This window comes from Nannobrachium achirus (assembly GCF_963921795.1).
Source record: "Nannobrachium achirus genome assembly, chromosome: 2".
NCBI lineage: Eukaryota > Metazoa > Chordata > Actinopteri > Myctophiformes > Myctophidae > Nannobrachium > Nannobrachium achirus.
This window is the reverse complement of record NC_137811.1, coordinates 37365631-37392535: the sequence shown is the minus strand read 5'-3', so window position 1 is coordinate 37392535 and position 26905 is coordinate 37365631. Positions and strand designations below refer to the sequence as shown.

Below are 26905 nucleotides of genomic sequence, written 5' to 3'. Positions count from 1 at the left end.
GCGTTGGAGTCAAGTGCTCACTGCTTTGTCTCTTCTCTGTGTCATTTCAGCTGCTCAGTGTCACTGGGCTGTCACTCACAATCTCCCTGCTGCTCCATCTAGCTCTAGTACAGCGGCACCATGTCCGTCCTCTCTCTTTGTCGCCATATTCCTTTTTCGGTCCTGTTGCTGTCACTCTCCATGTTTGCTGCGACCCATTGTGAGCTTATGCATCTCTGCTATTCTCTGAAAATAAAAATAAAAATAAATACATTTTATACATATTTTGTAACAACACAAATCTTGTTCCGGGGGGTCTATGGTAGGTCTGCAACCAGATACATAATAATTTGGGGGTCCTTGACGTGGAAAAAGTTTGAGAAGCACTGCTCCAGTCGGTGCTCAGTCGCAGATAAACAGATGATAATGTTTATTCGTGTGGACCATAACTCCCCCACCCAACCCCACCCGCTGTGTGCCCTGTGAGCAACCTTCTCCCTGTCTCATCCAATCCCTCCGTCTCTCTCTCTGTCTGCTGAGTGTCGGCCTGCGTTACAGCCACAGACAGGCCCGTTCACTACTAAAGCAAAGAGACAGAACGGCCTGTCTCACCTGACTGATTCTGCCGTGCGGCGCGAGCCCGCAGCTGTGGGACAACGGCACGTCTCCAAGAGGGCTTTTCAATTACATGGTGCGCAGGAACGGGTAATGAATGAGGTACAACAGTGGTGGAAAAAAGTATTCACATTTTTTACTTGAGTTAAAAGTATCAATACTGCAATGTAGAAATGATCAGTAACAAGTAAAGGTCCAGAATTCAAAATGTACTTGAGTACAAGTAAGAAAGTATTGGCATCAAAATGTACTTAAAGTACCAAAAGTAAAAGCACAAAATGTTTGAAAATAGCAGATCTACAAGCTCACAACGCGTCGCATCGCGGCGCGTTCCAGGGATGGGTAATGAATGAGGTACTGTGTGTGTGTGTGTGTGTGTGGGGGGGGGGGGGGGTTTGGGTGAACAACGACAATGTCTGTACGTGAAAGAGCTAAGAGACGGCAGAAAGATGTCTTCCATTGAGCACTCTCACAGCCTAATGGGGTTTTCTGGGAGAAGGAATAAAGGAGCCTGTCCGTTCTCCCCGTTCTTCTCTTCATCTCTCTCTATCTCTCATTCTCACTCAGCTCCCCTCTCCCTCTCACTCTCTCTCTCTCTTTCTCTCATTCTGCACCCTTCACTCTCACCATGCATCTCTCGTCCTCTCTTCTTTCTTTATCACGTCTGCTCTCTCTCTCAGGGGTGTCGCACCAAATTCTGGGCCCTGGGTACAAGGATTCACTGTGTTATTTTGTGCTTTAGCTATTGAAAAATAGCAGATATACAAGCTCCCGAGCTTGCAGATCTGCTATTTTTTTTAAAGCGTGAAAAACCTGTGTTTCTATGTCAGTGATGCTCAAACGTTTTCATGTGAAGGACCCCCAAAATGATATGTATTTGGCCACGGACCCCCATCTCAAAATATTTAGTTCCAGGGACCAAATGTTCCCTTAAAAATCAAACCCAAGTTTGAAGTGAGCGGTTGTGTGTGTGTGTGTGTGTGTGTGTGTGTGTGTGTGTGTGTGTGTGTGTGTGTGTGTGTGTGTGTGTGTGTGTGTGTGTGTGTGTGTGTGTGTGTGTGTGTGTGCGTGCGTGCGTGCGTGCGTGCGTGCGTGCGTGCGTGCGTGCGTGCGTGCGTGCGTGCGTGCGTGCGTGCGTGCGTGCGTGCGTGCGTGCGTGCGTGCGTGCGTGCGTGCGTGCGTGCGTGCGTGCGTGCGTGCGTGCGTGCGTGCGTGCGTGCGTGCGTGCGTGCGTGCGTGCGTGCGTGCGTGCGTGCGTGCGTGCGTGCGTGCGTGCGTGGCCTGGCCTGGCCTGGCCTGGCCTGGCCTGGCCTGAACAACAGCGCCCCTCCCTTAACATGTGTGGTCACAAAAGGTACTGTAGGCTACATACAGACACGGAGACAGACAGACAGACAGACCCACACACACGGCCACGTATAGGAGCGTTGTGACCACCGCTCAAAAATACATATATATGGGCCACAGGGTAGTGGTCCAGGCACTTAGGCTGGTAATGCAGCACTTGCAGCATCGCAGGTTCGAGTCCCGATTCTGACGACATTTGCTGCGTGTCGCCCCCCCCCCCCCCCCCCCTCTCTCTCCCAGTTTCCTGTACACCTATCAATACAGGCAGAAAAAGCCCCCAAAATATATATATAAAAAAACACATATATTCACAGAGTGCCGCGCTGTGAGCTTGTATATCTGCTATTTTTCAATAGCTAAAGTATAAAATCATGAAGGCCCCTCCACCTTGGGCCCTAGTAACTCAGTCCCACTTTCCCCCCCACCTTGTGACGCCCCTGCTCTCTCTCTCTCTCCCCCAGCCAAGGCTCTCCAGCCACCCCTCAATCCCCCTATTATTAGGGCCCAGTAATGAAATGGTGTCTCACGGTGCTGCCTGGGCCCCGGCAAACCGTATTAGTGTGTAAATGGTGCCGGAGTAATGAGAAAGCACTCAGGCCAGCCGGAAAGCAGCCTGGACTGGGCATTGCATTATGTCTGTGTGTGTGTGTATGTGTGTGGGTGTGCGTGCGTGCGTGCGAGCATGTGCACGTAATGTGCACTGTACTTCAAAAGAGACATTGGGTGGAGCGGGCGCGGAGCCCGGGGTCTCTGCCTGCCTGCCTCGGATGCCAATCCCGTGATTGTTCGCCTCCGAGCCTCCAATGAAACGGAAGCTTATGAGGATCTATTGGGTCGGCCTCGTTGCAATCTCAACGGTGGCCTGTGGTGTCAGCGTCGACGCCTTGTTGTGCTATATCGCTTCGTTTAAGCTTTTTTAGGGTGTATTGCACGGGCTTAGCCGCAAGCTTTTATATTCTTTAATGGCGGTCGGATTGGTATCGTTAAGTCTGCAACCACATTTCCCATCCCAAATATCTGTCCACACATCCAGCTTAGGGTCTCACTCCGTCCCCCCCAGAGGGAGACTACCTGCTTCTTTCACTCTCCATAATGTTGTGAGCAATGCTCATATACAATAAATGACCCATGCTGCTGGCTGTACTGTGCTGTGCTGTGCATATAATATATAGCGTGCGTGTGTGACAGAGAGAGGGGGGGGGGGGGGGTTATGGAAGGCCTGGAGGGTTTGCGGCCACACACTCTCCATCCTGTAAATACTCTTTTCATGGCTGAATACACCTGACACCCCCCCCCCCCCCCCCCTCCTCTCTCTCTCATTCTCTGCAGACGTACTGCCCAAGTCAGTGGAGAGTGTCTTTATCTTCCAAGAGGCTACGGAGGGTGAGCAAAGTGCGGCCAACCCCACGTACGATGCCATCGTGGTGGAGCAGTGGACCATCATTGACGTAAGTCTATGTACATATATTCATGTATGTATTCAGATACTCTGTGGCAGGTCAGTAGTCCGACATGATGACGTCATTTCACTTTTTTTGTAAACTGTCTGACTGTATGACTACTGACCTATCCAACACGTATCTGAATATATTTTCTGGTCCAGAATTTGGACTTGCACTGAACGAACATTCAAGATATACCATAGATTGATATTCATAATTATGCGTAGATATACTATAACTGATGGACCAGGGTTGACATTTTACATTACTAGCTTATGGTGTTATCAGCACATTGTAATACACAGCTGTTACAAAACCTTTCAACACAACAACCGTCAGTAAGTTGTGGTAGAATGTAATAAGCTATAATGTAAATATCCCAAAGCAGGCACAGGATTTTTTTTGGAAAGGACGGTTTCTAAGAATGGAGCTCTTTCAAAAGTGTTTCATTTGGATGTGTGTCCCAAACAACCCGCTCTGCCAACCTTTTCCCCGCAAACCCAACGGCAAATCTGGCAAATCTCAATTTATGGGACATGTGTCGCAGTGGCCTGTCTTATCTGGAGCAAACAAGCCCTTATCTGGCCAGCGATTAGCAGCCCCCTTTAGCACAATTTCCAAGTTGGAAATTGATTTCTGTCTACTTCTGAAGGCTTTGCAGACATTTTACTGTCACATGTGTGTGTGTGTGTGTGTGTGTGTGTGTGTGTGTGTGTGTGTGTGTGTGTGTGTGTGTGTGTGTGTGTGTGTGTGTGTGTGTGTGTGTGTGTGTGTGTGTGTGTGTGTGTGTGTGTGTGTGCGTGCGTGCGCGCTTGCTGATGCTATCATAGTAATCGAATTCAGACTTTCAAGGCCCCGAGCTGTCAGAGTGTGAAAGGACGACTTTTGTCCCCTAAATGTGACTCTCTGATTGTCCATTCCAGGGTCCATTCCACATGTACAAATAAAAAGACCCGTGCTGCTAACGCTTGACTGTATACCATACGCCTTCCACCTTTTAAATCAATAGTCCGATTAGAATTCCTAGATTTCAAAGCACCTTTAGGAAAATGACAACAGAGAACAGAGCATCTAGACAAGCCAGTGTTCATGAACAGCAAGATTGATCCAATCAACTTTTGCCCAGACTTTATAAAAGAAATGTTTCTCTTGACTGATCAACACAATGCAGAGTTGCAGACATTAGCTTGACATTACATTATTTCACAAAGGGTGATCAAGCCCTCACATCATCCACATCCATTGTGATAACTGCTTTAAATTAATTGGTATGCAAAGTGCCTTCACAGCTCATTGTCGTCTCATTGCCAGGATAATTACAATGAAAAATCATGCAGAATATTGATTGGGAGGGCTTTTTCTTTTCCTTCATCTTCTTCTTCCTCCGTTCTCTCCATTGTGCTACACTCTAATTTAGCCAGGAGACTGGCAGGTGGTTCAGTTCACAATGCAAAACGTCAAAACAAGCTGTTTGGCCGAGGATATAGAATCGATATTATTGTGGCAAGAGTGGGTTCTCTCAAGGGTGATGCATTGCATTGCAGTAATGGGTGTCACTGTCAGAACATTTCAGAAAGCTTCTGTTTTAATTATTCACTTATCTGTTTTGCATGTAATCAATGCTTTTGCCTGATAAAAGCACATATTGCCTCTAGAGGCACACATTCTCACAGGTGCTCTCCATTATTGATTGAACTACATTGATCAACATTTGGTGGTTTCATTCCAAATTGAGATCATCATGTGAGAAGTGAAAACATATTGATGGAAATGAGAACTCAATATGGTTCCATCTATAGAACAATAAGTACAAACGTTCTTAATTGACAAAATGATAACCCTATGAGAAATTCGATCAGTAATATTCTACAAATACTAAATTATAAACCTTTTCCCTGCAAGAATGAATGAATGAATTCATAGTCTCATTAAAAATAGAGTATAATAAAGTTACATGTTTAAACAATAACAATTATCCTTCCATAAATGTATACTCCCTGTATAGGTCCTTGCTAGAGACTCGGTAATGAAGTCAAAGAGGTTGGCTGCCATGTAATTTGTGTCCAAAGTGGCCACTGATTCCCAAAACTACTACTTTAAGCATATTGTATTATGAATTAAGGTCACACAGTGCAAGGTCTAAATCACTTTGGAGGATACTGGCCTACTATCTGTAAGTTAAAGTACAATGTTAATGATCTTACATATTTTGTTAAGTAACTTAGGCGTTGGATTCTCTCCAGTTGTCAAGTTGGTCCATTCAGTTGGTCCAAAAACATTTAATCAATTTCAACTTAGCGTTAAATGCAATTTAATACCAAAAAACAAATCTTCCATTTAGTGTCTTGAACATTAGAATTTTTCAATTTGAAAAAGTTACTTCATGCAGATGTTCGGTCGGTGCCCTAGAAATGTTAAAAATAAAGATGCAGCCATTCTCTACGAGGAAAATTATTTCCTTTTACAGGAAATGAGTAAAATGACCCAAATAAATAAATCCCTAAATGGATGTGGCTGGAATGCTCTCTCTGAACAATTAACTATGTTTCTATAGTTATTTGCAGGAGCAGCCTTGGACAAAATGCACTGAGAGGCAAGCTCTGTTATCATTGAACGCAGGAACAACGACAAAAATAAAGGTTGTTCTCCTTAATAAACAACCTTGGTTTCAGTACATCTGCAGGACAGAGTTCTTACTCACCAAGATACAGTACAGTTCAGCAGTGAGTTAGCCTATTGCCACTTGAAATGTTTTGCACAGAAATAATAAAGCAGTCAAGGAGAATAAGAGGTACAGCAAATTGAATTGAATGAACAAATTTGAAGATGCACCAATATCCTGCTCACTGTGCTGGGAGTACGACCATGAGGGTACTGCTAGAGAAAGGATGGTCCTCTAGAGCGCTGCTTCTCAGCCTTTTCAGGCCGTGACCCCCCCAAAATAATGATATTTGAAGTGGGGACCCTCATCCTGACAAGTACTTGGAATTGAAGGGGTTGAGGCATTTAGTTTGACTCGGTTCCACATAGAAATATTTTGAAAATAGCAGATCTACAAGCTCACAACGCCTCACGTAGCGAGGTGTTTTCACAATTCTTTCACAATCTTTCTCATCATTTGACAATTTGGCCGATGTTTCACCAGTTTTTATAGTATAGTTTTGATTTAGTTTTTTTTAGACAAAAATGGAGAACAGTACAAGTATAGTCAATACAATAAGAAAAGTGCAGTTAAACACCCTGCCTAAAGAGATTCTTTCATGCATTCTCAAAAAGCTTTATTATGATGACAACAGATCCCAAGAGGGCATACTTAGCTGTTATTATGGTGCGATGGCACATCATAAATACTATAACATTGGTGTATCGTAATCAAAGTAAAGATTAAATCAGGGTTTAATGGGCCTTATCAGAGCTGGAATGCATCATTTACCAGTCAGATTGCCTGACTGGTAAATTATGCTAGTTAGTTGTCAAAAGTGAATGAGGATCCTCTATCTGGAAACAGCTATAGCATGGTTCTGCAAATAACCCTTCTACTACTATTTATGTAGTGCAGTGTATGATTGAATTTATTAACAGTTCACAAAAACAAGGCACAATGGCACAGATTTATACAAAAGAACGCTAAAAGGATAACCCAGATAAGCTGCTCAGGGCTTGTTTCCATTATAATCACTAAAATATCACATTATATTTCACATCATATCACTAAAAATGGCTCTGTTATGGTACAATCTAAAATAACCGCTTCCTGTGGTGCTGTGACCCTTTCTGTGCAGAGTGTGGTCTACATTTGCCAAGGGTGTGATTTATACTTGCAGCAGTCGCACGCCAGTGTCGCGTAACTGAAAATAGCCGATCTGCGACACGTTGTGAGCTTTATACGTCTGCTATTTTCGGTTTGTGACACAACACACAACCAAGTATAAATCAGGCGTAACCTTGAGTGTGTTTATGATTGACAAAAAGGCGATATTATAAATAATTCACAGCCAGCTAGGCTGCTGGAATAGATGCACACACATCAGCATCACTCTTGACTGGAAGTGACACATAAACTGGAGACACATTCTTAGGATGGCTTTTAATACACGGCATCTCATTGTGGCTGCTGTAAAGTGAACTATATGCTGAACAGTATGTGCAGCAGCATAACTGTAGCCATTATGTGCAACATATCTTAACCGTCACTTTATCCAGGAAAGGTTTGCTCAGGAATAGAAATGTTATTTCTCAGCCATCCTCTACTTCTCATCCATACAGTTACACTGTATGGATGTGAGAACATCGATTGAAGTGCAGGTGTATTACAGACTAACCGTTATCAAATAAATATTCAGTATAACGTGCACCTACAGTAATGGCCTGGGACGATTCACTTACCTCCCGATTCAATTTTGATTCATAGGGTGGCAATTCGATTTATATCACGATTATAGATTTTTCTGCGATTCTTGATTCGAATCGCGATTATTGCGATTCTTTCCCACAATTTACATTGCTTTTTCATATAATTTGAATTTAAAATGTTTAGGTGGTGGTCATACATAGGACCACAGCACTTTATTCTCTCACACAACCTTTTTTGTGCAGGCCTGAGTGTGTGTGTGTGTGTGTGTGTGTGTGTGTGTGTGTGTGTGTGTGTGTGTGTGTGTGTGTGTGTGTGTGTCTGTGTGTCTGTGTGTGTCTGTGTCGTGCTGTAAACTACTTCTGAGCAACGTGTATCAAGAGGTCAGGTCACCAATTGACTCTCAGAGAAGTTCAATAGAAGCTTAACAAGCGTCAATTAAGAGCTGTATTCCATCGGCTGTATTTCTCCTAAAATATACATAAAAATAAAATAAAAAACTATTCACGATTCACTTACCTCGCGATTCGATTAATTGAATCGTGGCATCAACATCGCGATTAATTGGTGAATCGATTTTTTGGCACACCCCTAAATATCAAATCCCAAAATAAACAATCTACAAGCTCACGCGTTGTGAGCTTGTAGATCGGCTCAATCACAAAACGCAAACAGGCATTAGGGATTGAAGTGAGCAGTAAGCACATCAGAACTCAGAGAGAGGAATTTACCAATATTTATTTTTTTGAAAATCTTTAGAAAACATTCCTACAGTATGTTTTCACAGAGTCGTCACGAGCAAGGAAGATGCAATTTGACCAGTCATGCTCAACACCCTACACAAGAATAAATTACATGTTATTTGATGAATAAACCATGAGAAAATGTCCACTTTTGCAGAATAACAACTGAAGGGAGCTCAACAGCAGTGACATTGTTGTTGTGGTTGTCCCAGAAACAGTACTTCACAGTCTGTAGAAACCAAATTACATCCAAAATAAGATTAGGGTCCCACGTGGATGGCCGAGGGAAAAAGGAGAAGGAAATCATTGAAGATAAGAGCCAGTTTTACTTTAGATATGATGAGGAGGACACCTCAGACATGGGATTGGGGTGTTGTGCGCGTGCATGTGGTCATGAGTGTGTACTATAGTCTGCAGCAGTGGTTCTCAAACTTGGGGTCGCGGGCCCCAAATTATTTTGTGGGGTCCCCAGATGATTAGCTTAATGTAATTTATTTTTCTCACTCAACGGTAAACAAACCAACATACAGTATAAGTGTATACAGGGTATCTTATCTGCACATTTATAAAGTGACAATTTAAGGACTTTCAAGACCGTTTTAATACCAAACTGGCCAAACTGTAAAATATTAAGTAAGCAAGAGGCAAACACTGTTGAACACAAAATAGCCGATCTACAGTACATGCTCTCAACGCCTCGCAGTGCGAGGCGTTGAGAGCATGGCTATTTTCACAATATTTATCTGTGGAACCGAGTCACATTAAATGTAATACCTACAATTCCAAGTGTTTGTCAGGGTGGGGGTCCCAGTTCAAATATATTTATTTTGGGGGTCACGGCCTAAAAAGGTTTGAGAATCCCTGGTCTACAGTGTGTGTGTGAGTGCATGTCTGTTCAGTCACTCGTCTGCTTTAAGTCAGGATCACTTTAAAGTTGTATGATATAAAATTCAGTCGAGGTTGGAGGAATGTGAAACACACCAACACTATCCCTCTGCTGCGACTCTCAGTTCTTTTAAGTCACAGCTAAAAAGAAAAAACCTTTCTGTTTGATGCTGCCTTTGCTGTTTGCTGCTTTACAAATGAACTTGGCTTGCCTTGCCTTGCTTTCTAATGTTGGTGCAAATTACTCTTAAAAGTTCATCTGCATGAATGTATTCAATATCTAGCCATTTAAACCCTGACCCTGACCGGGGTTCCCCAGGGCTCTATATTCTATCTAGGCTGCCTACTTTTTTCTCTTGCTGAAAATAGATGTTGTAGATATTTTTTGCCGAATGTTTGCCCCACAATAGGGACCTAGGGTTCAAGTGGTTAATTGAGTAATGGGACAAGAATGTTTATGAAATATGCCTGATCTACATGCATGTGTGTGTGTGCGTGCGTGTGTGTGTGTGCTTGAGGGTACAGTAGCTATACAGTATGTGTGTGTGTGGGTGGCAGAGGCTGATCGTTAAAGCATATCCTTCGGCCATGATATCTCTTTCCTTTGTGACTGAGGTGAGAGAGGAGGTGACCTAGATAGAAGCAGAGTAATTTGCACCGTCCCTGCATGTGTGAGATGAAGCGCGTGCAGCCGGCTGACGTGATGATGATGCTGATGGCAGGGTGGATGGTTGACTTCTGAGAGCTTTCATTCCAGGAGCTGTCCTAGGGTAGCTATGATTTGAGCCCTTATGACAAACACCAGTAATAGTAACAACTTGGTTCAGACTTATAACAACTTTACACCCTAGACTTATAGCAAATTGGATCTGAGTTTCCCTTGTACTTTGCACTCATTTCATAACCTGAATGCTAATTCTTCAACTTATGTGTAAGTAAAGCCTATTTATTGGTTAGTCTGTTGTATAGTGCCGAATGCCAAAGAGAACTGATCTACAATTGATATTTTCGAGTTCAACTCAGTGTTAGCTTAATAGATTGTCCATTTTTGGCAAGTGAAACCCCCTTGTGCGATGGAGTATAAATTCAGCTTTAGTGTGGGGAGAAACGCTTTGGAACGGGATTAAACTTCACCTTCTCTAAAGAGCAGCAAGCCATTAGAGAAAAATTATTTCCTAATTTACTTTTAAGACAAGAGTCTGAAAAAGTGCCTCTTTCTGGGAGTGGTTCCAAAGTAAACCGTAAAGCACATAGCTGTGTCTCTCTCCCCCCGGGGTACTTGGGGAAATAATGCCTGTGTAAATAACGTGTGACGCAGTCTTGAATGCTAAAGACTCGGCTCATGGCAACGGGTTGCAGCCATATCTTTCCAGACACCGTTTGTTGTCACCGTTAGGAGGACTGCTGGTGTACATGTGCTGACTTGGAGCCTCAAAACCTAACCACCCCGGCATCCTTATTTTGGACACGTGTCATTATACTGTAGGTGAAATTGATCAAAGATGAAGGCTTTGAGCTGTTTTCACTATTTGTCATATGACAAAACATTATAGGGCTTACTGTAAGTGATACACTTTATACTCCATCACAAGATGGTGTCGCTTGCCGTAAAAACAGAACTACAGTGTATAGCAACCCGTCACATAGCTTGAAGATCTCTTCCTTTTGGCAAGCAACAACAGTTGTGGCATTAGGCTTTATGGCGTGTGTCACTCTGCCACTCTGTCTCTCGCTATCACCTTCTTACATTTTCCTCTCTCCTCGTATCATTTCTCTCTTCCTTGTACACTAATTGAAAATAATGTATATGTTTTCTTTGCCATTTTATGAAATTACAATAAAACGAGAGAAACCACGATAACAAAATTGACCATAGAATAAAAACAAATGCTTTGAACGTGCATGATTGCACTGTGTAATGAGCAGGCTGACAGTATGTCATTATATCAATCATGCTGGTGTGAGGCTCATTACCTGTTGTGTATGTAATACTGCATTGTCAGTCACTATTAATTAGGCTACATATTCATAGCGCAGCAAAGGCTAATGGTGCACGCGTAGGTGTGATGTGTTGTCAAGTCTCTGCTCTTTTACAGTGACACGATACGGTAGGTTCAGGTCCCTGCACACCAGACACCACCTAGTGTGAAGAGTCACAATTGATGTTTAGAAGGTGACGGCTATAATCCTGACACATTTCCTCTTTGCAATTAAGGGTGTTATGATATAATGTGTTATTTTGAGTCTTTATGTGGCATGCAAGAGCTGTGTGTGTGTGTGTGTGTGTGTGTGTGTGTGTGTGTGTGTGTGTGTGTGTGTGTGCGTGCGTGCGTGCATGTGTGTGTTGTAAGTCAGCATGTGTGATACAGTATGTAAATGTGCGGGTGTTTGCACGTAAATGTGTGGGTGGTTGCACGTTTAACAGACACGTGTCGTGGTCTTTCAGTTGGTTGGTACAGAGATACTGAGCACGGCAAACCACATACTTCCTGTCAATAGCGTGTGTGTGTGTGTGTGTGTGTGCGTGTGCGTGTGCGTGTGAGAGAGTTAGCTTCCCTAACTCCACAAAGGTCAAAATCGAAGGTCACGCTCAAGGTCAAGGTACCTTAGAAGGATGTATTGAACATACTGTATGCTCAGGAACAGAGAGATGTAGGTCAAGAGATGCTGGTGCAGGCATGGTTTACACCCCAAGTTGTGTTCTTAATCCAATGCTTAATTTATACCAGTGGGGGGTTCCAAATGGACCATTACAGGTCTGTAACACAGAGAGTATACAAATGGAACCAAATGGACCCGTAGGGTGCATTTGGTTCCATTTGAATACTCTTGGAGACAGTTATGGGGTTCCTTCCACAGTATCAGCTCACCTCGCCTTAATTGTCTTTAATCAATTCTTCTCTTCTTTGTGTTTCCATCACACTTACCCCTGTGCAGTACCCCTCTGGTTGCACCCCCTGTGCAGTACCCCTCTGGTTGCTCATCCTTTATCGACACCTGTGACAACTGCCCTCCATTCTCTGTCTACTCGTCTCTAAACCACAACAGTTTCTGAGCTAATCGTCGTTGTCGGGTGGAAACCTTGTACGTCCAAAACCGTTCATTTTTATCATTTAAAAATGTTTTACTAAATAGTGAAAACAGCCGATCTACAAGCACACAACGCCTCGCACCCGTGTGCTTGTAGATCGGCTGTTTTCACTACTTTTGTGCGACGGCCTTGTCTGATGAAGCGGGGCTTTACTTCGCGAAAAAACATACAAATTTGAAACTTACGAGGTTTCTGCCCGACAGTGGCGTAATGCTACCTGGAAACAGATTCCATTTTAACCTACACAGCACATAAAAAAAACGGTTTCTGGAAACATTAAGGCAAGCAATAGGCCGTGCCATGCAGTTGCTCAGCATCGATTGATTCCTTTCATTTCTCATTTACAACATCTAGTTAAAACTTTCTTTATAGCTGAAAGAGTGCAACAGAAAATAAATAATGCAGGACATTGTTCGATTGCACAGCTATACACAGTGACATTTGTAATCACAAGAATAACCAAACAATTCCCCCATACTGCTCCGTGCTAGATTTACAAGTTCGAGGATTAAATACAGAAAGGAAGGACAGCAGATGCAGGCTAATGCTCTATGGGTCCTCTTGGTTACATTTCGTTGTTGACGGGTGGAAACCTTGTATATCCAAAACCGTCCGCCTCGCATCGCGAGGCGTTTTGTGCTTGTAGATCTGCTGTTTTCACTACTTTTGTGCAAAAAACGTACACATTTGAAACTTGGAGATACAAGGTTTCTGCCCGACAGTGACGATTTGCACACCTCAGAGCAAATAAACACAGATAAACACAATGTAGTCTAATCAGAGATCTAACACTGGCAATTAAGCAGTGATGTAAAGTAACTAAGTACATTTACTCAAATAAGGAATTTTGACTTTTGACTACTGGAGCATTTCCAATAATACTTCTACTCCACTACATCTAAGAGCAGGGCAACTGGCAGCCCAGGGGCCACATGCGGCCCCCACCTTTATTTAATGTGGCCCGCAGGTTAATATCGGAACACTGATATATTATTGATTTCAGCTGTTACTATACAAAACATGGAACAATTAACCGCTTTAACTACTTCATCAGTCTATATTAGTAGTTGAATGACTAGCATAGTAGTATTCAAAGTTTACATAAGTATAACTAAATGGCTGCATTTGAAATTAAATCAAAATGTTACATTTCAGGATTCCAGTTAACTTAACAAATGATAATTCAGGATTCTAATTCAAAAGTAGCTAAAATAGCAGATATAAAGGCTCAAAACGAGTTTTGATCTTGTAGATCTGCTATTTTTGCTACTCTTACTGGAGACAGTAACTATGCAATGTGGCCTACTGGAGTGAGAGTGGAAATATAGTGGCCCTCTCCATCATCAAAGCTGCCCACCCCCGTCTAAGAGGTAAATATTGCATTATGATTATTATTACAAAACAGACACTACATTAATTAATTAATTTCAATGGGAAGGGGGCGTTTTCATGTCAGGAGAGGATATCTGCGCGACACGCTGACCTTGCGTTTATGCTGGAGCTCTGCTGTCTTTTCCCCTCTGTCCAATGGGGTGAGTCGAAGGCGGTATGGGGAGGCTTCTGGAAGTGACTGACAGGCACGGCACTGGCTTTGGGACAGAATGCGCTCTCTGGATTTTTAGTCAGCTGCGCACACAAAGAGTTTATCCGCTGGTGACCATACTTTGGTGTGTGAGCCCCCTAACAGAGTTTTTCTACATTGCAGTATTGATACTTTTACTTAGGCAAAACAGTACTTTGCAATTAGGTTACACTGCAATTAGGTTACACATGGAAGACATCCTCAGACAGACACAAAAATTCAAAATGGAAATGGAAATAGACGGTCTACAATCTCAATGCGACGTGCATGTAGACTCAAACACATACTGTATAACGTAAGTGTTAATTAATCAAGCTTCATACCAGGGGTGGGCAACTTTGATGATAGAGAGGGCCATTATATTTCCACATTGACTCCAGAGGGCCACATCACATGGCATATTGTTACTGTCGAGCAAAAACCTCTTATCTCCAGTAAGAGTAACAAAAATAGCCGATCTACAAGCTCAGCGCAACGCGTTTTGAGCTGCTATTTTTGCTACTTTTGAATTGGAATCCTGAATTATCTTTTGTTATTTTTTAATTGGAATCCTGAAATGTAACATTTTGATTTAATTTCCAATGCATTTAGTTACCGGTATGTTAACTTTATGAACTTAAATACAAATACATTGGACATAAAAAAGACTAACATGTTAATACTATACTAGTCATTGAACTACTAAAAATCAAACCCAAGTTTGAAGTGAGCGGTGGTGTGTGTGTGTGTGTGTGTGTGTGTGTGTGTGTGTGTGTGTGTGTGTGTGTGTGTGTGTGTGTGTGTGTGTGTGTGTGTGTGTGTGTGTGTGTGTGTGTGTCCCTCCCTGTGTGTGTGTGTGTGTGTGTCCCTCCCTGTGTGTGTGTGTGTGTGTGTGTGTGTGTGTGTGTGTGTGTGTGTGTGTGTGTGTGTGTGTGTGTGTGTGTGTGTGTGTGTGTGTGTGTGTGTGTGTGTGTGTGTGTGTGTGTGTGTGTGTGTGTGTGTGTGTGTGTGTGTGTGTGTGTGTGTGTGTGTGTGTGTGTGTGTGTGTGTGTGTGTGTTGCAGTTGATTTTCAGGCTAGACGCAACAGCACCCTCTTTGGTCAACCAATGGCACTCCAGGCTACAGACCCACAGACAGACATACATACATACATACATACATACATACATACACTGATACACACATGGCCGTGCGTGCGTGCGTGCGTGCGTGCGTGCGTGCGTGCGTGCGTGTGCGAGCGTGTTTGTTGCAATTGATGCTCAGGCTAGACTCAACATCAGGCTACAGACACATACGCGGATACACACTCCTGCATACACCTCAGGCTACAGACACACACACACGGCCATTCTAAGGAGCGGCGTCACCACCGCTCAAAAATAGAGTAATTAAAGCGGGTCATGTTTGCATGTTTGGAATTGGAATGGTAACAGCTGAAATCAATAATGTCAGTATTCTGATATTAACCTGCGGGCCGAATTGAGTGAAGGTGGGGGCCGCATGTGGCCCCCGGGCTGCCAGTTGCCCATATATGCTTTGTACTACTGTGTATGTGTGTACAGTATGTGCACATTTCATGTACGGTGCTGCTTCCTGCAGTTCGGCAGTGACGTCTCTGACGTGTGTCTTCTTTGTCCACAGGGTTTGCAGGTGAAGACAGACTATGTTCCATTACTCCAGTCCCTGGCTACATACGGCTGGAGACTCACTTGTGTGCTGCCCACTCCAGTGATCAAGACTAACAGGTAATCACTTCTTATGTCACCATTGCTACTGTATGACTCATCATGTTACATGTTTACCATAACACAGTTTGTGAAAGTGTTTTTTTGTGTGTGTGTGTGTGTGTGTGTGTGTGTGTGTGTGTGTGTGTGTGTGTGTGTGTGTGTGTGTGTGTGTGTGTGTGTGTGTGTGTGTGTGTGTGTGTGTGTGTGTGTGTGTGCGTGCGTGCGTGCGTGCGTGCGTGCGTGCGTGCGCGCACGCATGTGTATGTCCACACTTGAGTCATTGGCCAAGCTTCGCAGGACGTTTAATGAAATTAACTGACACATGAGCCTAAATTGCAACAGGAAATAAAAACAAAACACTTGAACGCATCGCATTGCCCATACAGTATGTCACAGGTATCAAATACCTTTTTATTAATGTCAGACCAAATGCAATGCCTAAACTAAAGGAATGAACATCCATGTAAACATCATCTAGAACTGTTCTGTCTGTGTGTCCTGGCATTATTTCATTACACTGGCAGCTGTTCAAGATGTTAACGTTTAAGCGCACCTGGTGCAGAAATTGTTATTCAGGGATTATGACATATTCACAATATCTGGTTTGAATGAACGTGACCTAAATCTCTACCAATTTGGTTCAAGCTTCACATGTAACATCAGTATAAGGCTGCAGTGGTGCACATTAATGGAAATCCCCTCACAGAAATGGTTCCTCTGCTGAACCCGTGCTGACTCATGATTTGTGAATAGGCCCACTGGTAGCCTATCGTCACTGTTGGGCAGAAACCTTGTATCTCCAAGTTTCAATTTGTATGTTTTTTGTAAAGTAAAGCCCTGATTCATCATATAAGACTGTCGCACAAGACTAGTGAAAATAGCAGATCTACAAGCACATGCACCCATTGTGTGCTTGTAGATCGGCTATTTTCACTATTTTAAATCACTTTTAAAATAATGAATACAGGGTGCCCGCTGGCCTACTGGTCCAGGCGCATACCACATAGGCATTGCCACATAGGCACTGATGCCTGACGGCATCGCCGGTTTGATTCCCAATCCGGACGACCTTTGCCGCATGTCACTCCCATCTCTCCCCCTGTCAGCCTACTGTCCTATCCAATAAAGGCATAAAAAAAAGAAAGAAAAAAAGATGAATACAAAACAAACGGTTTTGGACACACAAGGTTTCCACCCGACAACGACGCTATGACGGTACATCCGCTCTTTGTGCCTGGAAATGAGACGGCAACCGCATGCTCTTTTTTGCACTTCAGTATCTCTCTTCAACCAACATTTTAGTAGTGGGTGTGAGTCTCCTTATATAGTAAATATGCATGTCTATGATAATAATATATTCTCTTTGCATCGGTCTTAAGCATTAACCCGGGTAATAGTTCGCACAGATGAAAAGCCAATAGCGTCTGTTTCTTTCACCGCGCTTGCATGTCCGCTGATGGTAAATACTTGTTTATTCTACTAGAATATTTTACCCTTATAAACCCTATTAATGCACATGTTATGTCATGCGTTTGAACTGTGAGTGTGTAGCAGACCGTGGCACTGGAAGTGTTTATCAGGGCCCTACCTCTGTTAGTCATGTTTGTGACCGTTTCAGAGCATAGCTGATTAATTACCTCTCTATTTTCATCCTTCATTTCCCCCTCTCCCTTTCCCTCCCTCTCTCTCTCTCTCTTCTCTTTCAAAATGCCACAACACAACAGAGCAACATGGCTAATTAATCAGAGTCGGCCTAGATTCGGTACAAGACAGAGCTCATTTCTCTCCCTGCCTCAGAAACATTCTGTGCACTGAAGTAATGGTTGATGATCTAGTTCAGATTAGCTCTAGTCATTACACTTGTTTTGTGGTGTTGATTCCTCCATTTTTAATACAGTGCACACTTTTGTAGTCAGGGGGTTGCAGCTTGTACTTAATCTGAGGGGGTCGGGTAAGTGTCAATGATCTCAGCAGCATCTAATATTAATGCTAACTGGGACTTCTGGTTTCTCTACGCCACATTAATTCATGTAAAGCGTAGTTTGGTTCAAAGTGTGTGTGTGTGTGTGTGTGTGTGTGTGTGTGTGTGTGTGTGTGTAGTCATTTGTGTGCTAAATGTGTGTATATGTGATGTAATTATTCTTCAGAGAAGTTTATTATACAATGATTTATTCTCTTCATAAACTATAAAACCTTTTTTTAACGCTTCACATCAATTATTCTAAGTGGGCTATCTGACTGCATTTTCTAGTGACAGACAGTACAACATAAAATATGGACATGCATTACAAAACAATTATATTTCAAAAAGAAAGTAGTTACGCATCAAGAATTGATGGAAAAGTCATTTTTTAAATGTATTAGTGTGGTTGTTATAGGCAATACACTATTGTTCTAGGTCCGAGAACTGTTTGCCAGCTAAAGTGAACCTGTTTTTGAAGTTATCTGGGTTGAAAATAGCATAACCATTCAGTCAGGTTTGGTCATGCTTCACAATCGTCATCACAATATATAGAAATGGTAAGACGGAATTGTTTGTTCCAAGTGGATTCCTCGCGACTAGCGTCAATGCAACCACACCTGCATGTGTGTGTGTGTGTGTGTGTGTGTGTGTGTGTGTGTGTGTGTGTGTGTGTGTGTGTGTGTGTGTGTGTGTGTGTGTGTGTGTGTGTGTGTGTGTGTGTGTGTGTGTGTGTGTGTGTGTGTGTGTGTGTGTGCGTGCGTGCGTGTGTGTGTGTGTTGGGGGGGGGGGTCATTGCAACATGAGTTTTGTGCCATGCTTAATTAAGTGGCACATTGCCAGTTAGTTTTAATGTTTCTACAGAGTTATCCACCAACAGGCATATTTTCCCATAAATAGGCTGGGGCACTTTAAAAGTGGGCTGGTGCTTTTTGCTGAGAACTCAGGTTCATTTTGTGCTTTGATTCACCAGGAAGCCATCCGACGGCCTGACAGCCTAGAAAATAGCTCCTGGATAAACGGTGGAAGGAGGATGTAATGGAAAAGAGAAGATGTGGTGGGCTTTGGGTGGTTTAGATCGTAAGCCTTCTGTTCGAGGACTCTCAAGCCTATTTGATGTTGGGAGAGGGAAGATTTGTAGCAGGCTTTTAGCGTTGCACTGCCGCCATAAACTAGCTGCCAATTGGCGCTTCCAGCTTAATTCCAAACTGCATTGTGTGTATATGACAATGTGTGTGCATTAAAGTCTAGTGACATTGGAGACATAATACTTTTTAAAGATGTCTGGACCACAATGGAAACGAGTCCCTAGAACTTTTAGCCTTATTGTCTTACTGTAGCCTACCACATGCTGCTCGCATTTCTGACCAATAAAGTATTCAATCAATCAATCAAACAGGCAAATAAGGAAAACTACTTGAAAACCAGGCTGTCAGGAGAGGAGACGAGAGGCAGAGGTAGAACCCAAGAGGACAGCTAACGCTAGTCAGTGACAGCAGCACACTTGGATGAAGCCAGGAGAGTGTGAGACAAACATGAGCGGAAGATATGAGAGCATAAGAGACAGGAAACCCACTCAGAACACAATTTGTGTTCCCTGCACTGATTAATATGTCAACTCCACTCCTCATTCAAATTATCCTATTTTGAATACAGGAGCGTGACATGTGCATGCAATGAGGATTATACAGGGAGAATAGATTATGCAGAGGTATGAGATGTGTGTCTTACAAGTGCACGCAGACGGTCATACAGAAGACAAAGTTCAGTTTGCTTCCTGCCATTTGAACCCTCCCGTGCTGCTGCTCTAGGTATGAGTGTAAGGAAGAGTTGAAAGCACTGCAGAGGTTGGGTGTCATGACTGTGTAACAATAACAGAGCATGAACAGCTAGAAAATACCAGATGAGCGCAGAGGGCAACAAATGGGTGAATTGCTCAATCGTTGGTCCCATGAACGGAACTAATTTTGCATTTATCGTGGAAGCCTATTTAAACAAAATAATCTGTGGAAATAACAGAAGGTGAAGGTAGCTGTGCCTTTGTCTGCAACACAATCCCCCATTCAATTTAAGCGTCTCGCCTTTACAAATAAATTACAGCCCAAGACCTTTAATCAAAATATTTGGTGTAGGAAATGACTAAGTAATCTCAGGTTTCCTATTGTTGTACTTGCCGTCTGCAAGACTACTCTTTTTTAAAGCCTCCTCAATTTTCTCTCCCTCTGTACCATCCTTTCTAACATCCTTTTCTCTTGTCCCTGCATTGTTCCCCTCCCTCACGGTGTCTCTGTACATCTCTTCTGATCCTTCAGCGATGGGAGTCTCTCCACCAAACAGATCGTCTTTCTGCAGAGACCCGTCCTTGCCCGTAAGAGGAAGGAGACCAAGGTGCGTGACCTCGCATTCCTCACGGTGTTTCTCTTGGCGAATGGCTCTCCTCAAGTCAGGGGCGTCACAAGGGGGGGTGGGGGGGGGGGGGAGTGGGACTGAGTTACTAGGGCCCAAGGTGGAGGGGCCTGGAATTATTTTATACTTTAGCTATTGAACAATAGCAGATACAAGCTGTGCCCTCTGCGAGCTTGTAGATCTGCTATTTTTGAAAAGTCGTGAAAATGTGTGAATATACTGTATGTATTTTTTAAGTGAACATTTGTAACTCAAATTTTGCTTCTGGGGGGTCCCTGGAACTAAATATTTTGAGATGGGGGATCCGTGGCCAAATACATATCATTTTGGGGTCCTTCACATGAAATAGTTTGAGCACCACTGACATAGAAACATGGGTTTTTCAAAAAACCTTTGAAGGATTTGAAATATTCAAAGACTTGCACAAATGTTCACGATTAAAAAGAAAATAGCAGATCTACAAGCTCGCAGCGCGCCACTCGGTGGCGCGCTGTGAGCTTGTATATCTGCTATTTTTTCAATAGTTAAAGTACCCAGGGCCCAGAATTTGGTGCGACACCCCTGCCTCAAGTCATCCTGTCCTCCGCCAGTCATCTATCCAAGTCCAACATCACCCCTTTTCACCTCCAATACCACAGTTGTTTTCATTGTAGGTAGATAAATACACACAGTGTCAGACAAACGTGAATGAACCGCTCACTCTGTTTGAGATATTAACAGTTCTATGGCACCACCATTTGTAACGGTAGGGTCTGTAATGGTTTCTCCATGACCCTGCATACTGGGGATAACCTCTTAATCTAACCTTTTGTCCTAGTTTGTGTTTTCTTTTTCTTTTTTCCTTTTTTTGGCCTGCAGATCCTCATTACATTTCTTTTTGAAAAATTACCTCAGCTTTATTCCTCATTAGAATGATTATTCAAGTGCCGTACTAGATCCAGTGAGAACCATTCTTCATCAAGCGCCTCGTGGATGAGACTCTTTCGACGAGAACGCCATCTCAGAAATGTATTAGCTTAAAGATGCAGTGCCATGACCCCCCCCCCCCCCCCCCCCCCCAAAAAAAAAACATGATTATAGGTATTATGATTTTACTAGGAGGAAGATTTTTTCCAAAAAAAGGTGTACAGAAAGAGTTAGGTTTTTATGTGGCCACACCCACCATTTCATTAAGTATGCCTGGTTGTCATGGTGGGTGGTGACCCAGCTGAACTTAGCCACTCCCACAGTGTTGGGTGAATGGTAAAAGGGGATGGGATGATTATATGATGTCATTTAATCACTGTTTTTGGATCTGCACTTTTGACCCACAAGGTGTCAGCCTCCAGGAAGAAACCCCAAATACGAAGGGAATAACAACCACACCAGGGGGTCTAATGAAGTACTGTCAACCTCCTAGACACAAAACTACAGTAGTACAAAACTATGGCACCGCCTCTTTAACCTTTGCATTTGTGTTCCTTCCAGAAGCTCATCTTCAAACCCCGAAACAAGTCCAACAAGAACTGCATCAAAGATGTGGCAAAGAACAAGAAGAAGAAAAACAAGGCGGCGGCAGCAGAGAAGGAACCAGAAGATCCCAAGATCCTTGACGACAGGGAGCCGGCTGCCAAAGAGCAAACCATTGACAAGGATGACATCGCCGCCACGACAGAGGCAGCGCGTGACGCCCCTGAGGCCACTGACGGCAGAGAGGAGAAGACCAAGGTAGATGGGAAAGTAGACGACAGCGTTGAGGTTGGTGGAGTCCAAAAGAACGATGGCGACGCAGAGATAGAGGAGAAAGGACCAGACAACTGCACCACGGTGGAAGAAGACAAAAGCCGACCGGAAACAGAGGCAGCGAGTGGAGGGTCTCAAATTAATGGAAATGTGGCGGTAGTAGTTGCAGGAAGTGCTGTGGTTGTAGACGGAGGGTCCGAGGTGGGGGAGGAGGATGTTGATGGGGGCGTGGAGAAAGTTGAGGCCGTGGTGGAAAACGGGTTGGGACCAGGGGAGGAAAGACAGGAGGACGGAGAGAGTGCTACTGATCAACCAGGCCCAGGAGAACCAGCGAACAAGGGGACGGTCGCTAAATTGGCGGCGGACGCGCGGGTCACGGCATCCAATCAAAGCCCTGCAGAGACTCAAGAATGAGGCCTCCCGAGTAGCCAATGAAGGGTTACTTCTCCTCGTGTCTCAAAGCACCTACTGTACATCTGGAGGCCCCTGGAACGCAATGTGACCCTAACATATCAGCCTGGGATCTCTCCACTCCTATCATGTTCTTTAACCTGGTGTTTTAACCACATGAACCCTAGCGTCCCTAATCTGGGGGGCGAATATTTGGCTAAAATAACATATGAGCTCACATTGCATCACAATGCGATGCTTTGTGAGCGTGTAGAGCACATCTCTTTTAGGTGAAGAGTTTTAGTGTAGGGGGGAGGAGGGGGGAGTGAGGGGGGGCTAGTATAGAGCCCTGGAGGACTCTGGTCAATGAAGTACATAGGGTCTAAGTGGTTAAACAGCTTCTTAATGGTTTGCTACAGTGAGGCTGTGGAACAGCAATTGCGGATATCTTTCTTATTGTATACAGTCAAATACTCAGTGTTGATTTGACTCAAAGGGTGTTAGGAATGGACCCAGATGGACCTGACTTCCATTTAGATCCATGCTGTTTAGACTCGTGAGAGGAACATTTTTTACCATACACGTCCACAACCATACTGAATGAATGTACGTATCCGACACAGGAGATGCTGTTATGGAATTAGTCAAAGACTGAACGAGGGTTCAGATCCTCAGTATAGATGTATCGTCGTTTCCTGTTCAGTGGTTCTTTGTACCAATGTTACTCGTCTCACAGAAGGCATGTAGATAGAGCAGGGGTCTTCAACAGGGGGTCTGTGACCCCTAGGGGGTCCGCAAGAGTTACCGCAGGGGGGCCGCCAAAATCTTTGTGAGATAGGATAGTGTTTTTACACCAACCACTTAAACCCTATATAGCATCGATATTCTGAGAGTAACATAGCAGCCGAAAATAGCAGATTTATAAGCTCACAACGCTTCGCAGCGCGATACGTTGTGACCTTGTAGATCGGCTATTGTCGGCAAAGAGGTTTAGTGTAGAGGGAAAAAAGAGCAGACCAAGTCTACTAAGTATACAAAGCTATCCATGAAAAGGATTAATCTGCGACACAATTTTGTACAATATGGCGGTCGTCCCTGCTTCATCTCTCTCTCAGCGAAGGGGTCCTTGGGCTGAAAAACGTTGAAGACCCCTGATGTAATAATAGAGGATGAAGGACTCTGCTAGAGGCAATGGCTATTGTTGCGACAGGCAATCCAAAGGTAAGGGGAATAAAGCACTGTTTACGCTGAGCACTGGACCGTCCAGTGCTTCAGAGAGAGCCCGATAATCACTTTTGTTGTTGTGTGGTGAGCTCACCTTGAATAACAGAATGTTCCGTGTTCAAAGGCCTATATAGTTGGATAATGATGTGAAACTCTGTTCAAATGTTGTAGTCTTGGGAGGGAGAACACGTTAAAAGTATAGGTGTGTTGAGTTCACCGTAGTTTACATAATGGGTGTTTGTTTCTGCCCCAACGTTTCATTTTGAATTATTCTTTTTTTGATCAATGGTCATAAACAAGTATCAATATGGAAGCACGGTAAAGCTGGACATTCAGGACCAAGGCTGGTATTTCAGTGAGACCAAATGTGAGAGAGAGAGATAGAGAGAGAGAGAGAGAGAGAGAGAGAGAGAGAGAGAGAGAGAGAGAGAGAGAGAGAGAGAGAGAGAGAGAGAGAGAGAGAGAGATTGAAAGTGAGACTGAGCACAACATGAAAGAAAGTCAAATATACTGTAGCTCCTTTTTAAGCACCTCTTAACAGGAATCATTTTCTGACAATAACAAAGTCATAACATGGAGTTTAATGGTGTCATGTTGCTTTCCATTTGGAAGGGTTGCAGGCATTGATGCCATTGAGCTTTCATTAGCTCACTAATGGGTTTTGTCAATGGGGCATCTGTCAGGAAGCATACATTTATAATGGGGTCACTTATCGACAGCAAAACACCTCAGCGTGCCAAACAAGTAACCTTCACATTTAAGGGTGATGTCATTGACTTGGCCTGAGTTGTTTGTACAAGGGAAATATAAACTAGTGAGAGCTTTGTTCCAAAATCCTGTACATAAATCAAATATAATGATACCCGAATCATTTTCATCATTCAGTGACATCTCTAAAATATTATCCAGTCCGTAAAAGTGTTACTACTCTGTCGACAAAGTGCTTTCTAAAGTAAAGTTAACGCAGTGCCATCTTTCATTTTGTGACTTCAAAATATGGAAAATGGAGGATAATTCATTTTGGAATGAAGCTCTTCAGACAAACAAGCTGATGCTGTTGAATAAATGTGTCTCAGTTGAAGATTATTTCATAGATCATTGGGATTTTTCTTTTAATGTAAAATGGCCGAAGTGTTTTGTGTAGAGTAGAATAACAAACTGTGACCAGTTTAGCCTTACTATACCAAATGGCCCACAATTGGCCATTATACATGTCTTTTGGAGAGACAACAGCGATTTCAGTGTTATATGTGTGTTATTGTATAGCCAAACAAAAGAGTATTATGATATTATCAGTGTTTGTATTTTGAAGGTAATTTCACTGTTCCTTGTTTTACTGAACTGAGAGGGGGGAAAGGTTGACGAAAAATGAGGTGGTTTAAAGATTACACTCCTGTGTTTGTCTACATGAAGGTTATGTTTGGGACAATTTTCACAGATGAAACATTTTCTCAGATTCATTGTGAGCTTTCTGTCGAATGCAGAAAAGAAGTATGAATTGTAAGTAGGAATGTGTTGCTTATGTTATTTTGCTAACGCTTGCTAAAGATGTATTTGTGACCCATGCTTCGAGCTACCTCCCAAAGGGCTGTTGAACCCAGGGGTCATCGTGTGTGACCCTCTCCATTCTGCTTCTGTCCAATATGACGGAACTCAAACCTCTGGGCAGGGAAGCGTCATCAAACCCTATTTCACGATTATAGCTAAAATAGCCGATCTACGAGCTTACAACGCATCGTATCACGATGCGTTGTAAGCTTGTAGATCTGCTATTTTCACTATATAAAAAAAGGAAATGTGTGAAAATGTTACATGCCCCCATGTGTTACATGTTACAGCCAGGTTAAATGGGATCAATTATGTATGGTTGCAGTGAGAAAACGTGCCTATAACGTGTGTCTCACGTGTAGATGGATGGATGGGGCGTGGATTGAGATCGAATAACGCAGATCTAAATTCCAATTAATCTGCAAAAACATGAACGCATAAAATAGCCGAATGTTAAATGCGAAAGCTAGTGGGTGGAAATTGCCACACATTGGGACCCCAAATGACACACCTGCAGGGGTCATTGCCATGCTGGCTTGTGGTGGACATTTTTGTCAAAAATGAAATGTTTGCCACGGAAATGCAAATGAGTGGACAATAATATTACCAGAAACACAAAGAGCTAAGCACTAAATGACTAGTACAGGTTGAGTACAGGTCATTTGTACACACTCAGAGTCCTTGCAAATAAAATGTTTGAGAACCACTATAGTAGCTACTGGACTCATAAAATGTGCCATAATGTCGTAGTAAATCAGTGTCGTACATATTCTGAAGAAAACCTGGAGACTTGACTATCAGTAATTGGGTATTATGATCAAAACAAGAACATTATAGAGTAATGGTATTAGGGCTGTCATGATTATGGCATTTTACATGACGATTAATTTTTTCTCAAATAATTGCGATTAACGATTTAATTGTGTTTTTGTCGTTGACAATTACGTTTCTGTTTGGCTTTTAGGCTTTGAAGTTACACATGGTAGATATGACACATAACCTAAATATACAAATAAATTACTGACATATTTGACAACTTTATACTTAAAAAAGAACATTGATAGTGGAAATAGCCGATCTACAAGCTCACAACGCGTCGCGATGCGACGCGTTGTGAGCTTGTAGATCTGCTATTTCCACTATTTTTTACATGGAAACGATTATGACGATTATGAAAAATAATCACGATTATGTCAAATAATCACGATTAGACGATTATGTCAAATAATCACGATTAGACGATTATGTAATAATTGTGACAGCCCTAAATGGTATGTTAAACCGAAAATCTCAAATCTGCCACAGACCAACCAAGTCTGTCTTGCCACGGACACATTTGTCTGTGTACAGACATATTGATGCCCCACTGCACCCCTTCCTCTGGGTGTAAGATCTATGATATCGTCACTGACAGGCAGAAACCTCGTATCTCCAAGTTTCAAATGTGTGTGTTTTTTGGTCAATTTAAGCCCTACTTCATGATACAAGAGTGTTGCACGAAAGTAGTAAAAAATATCGCGAGGCGTTGTGTGCTTGTAGATCAGCTATCATTTTTAAAACGATAAATACAAAACAAAGGGTTTTGGACATACAAGGTTTCCACCCGACAACGACCGTATAATGGAGCTCAGACCATTGGGTGTGAGGTCATGGTCACTATGGTGAGCTCATTACTAATGCCAGAAAAGATATGTGATTCCGCTCACACAACCACAATGGATTTTTCCACATCTTGAACTAGTTCAAATACACAGTAAAAGAAATAAGAAAAATCTGTATACAAATGTTAACAAATGGACCCTATAGCTTACATTTTGTACACTGTCTGGAGTTTGCATGAGCGCACAGCAAATAATCACTCTGATACCGGGTAAAGATATGAGCACATGTTATATTCTCTGTGGTATTTTTTA

General features: G+C 43.0%; 1 protein-coding gene across 1 annotated transcript in view; it reads left to right on the top strand.

Moving 5' to 3' along the window:
• The window catches only part of rftn1b (raftlin, lipid raft linker 1b), a gene marked incomplete at its 3' end in the record, with an annotated part of 116001 nt that extends 93757 nt beyond the window's left edge, over positions 1–22244 (top strand). The window contains exons 7-10 of the mRNA XM_080741719.1: positions 3271–3389; positions 15657–15760; positions 20015–20090; positions 21576–22244. Coding sequence (XP_080597845.1) covers positions 3271–3389; positions 15657–15760; positions 20015–20090; positions 21576–22244 — 968 coding nt within the window. The remainder of the gene's footprint in view (positions 1–3270; positions 3390–15656; positions 15761–20014; positions 20091–21575) is intronic.
• Positions 22245–26905: the final 4661 nt, after the last annotated feature.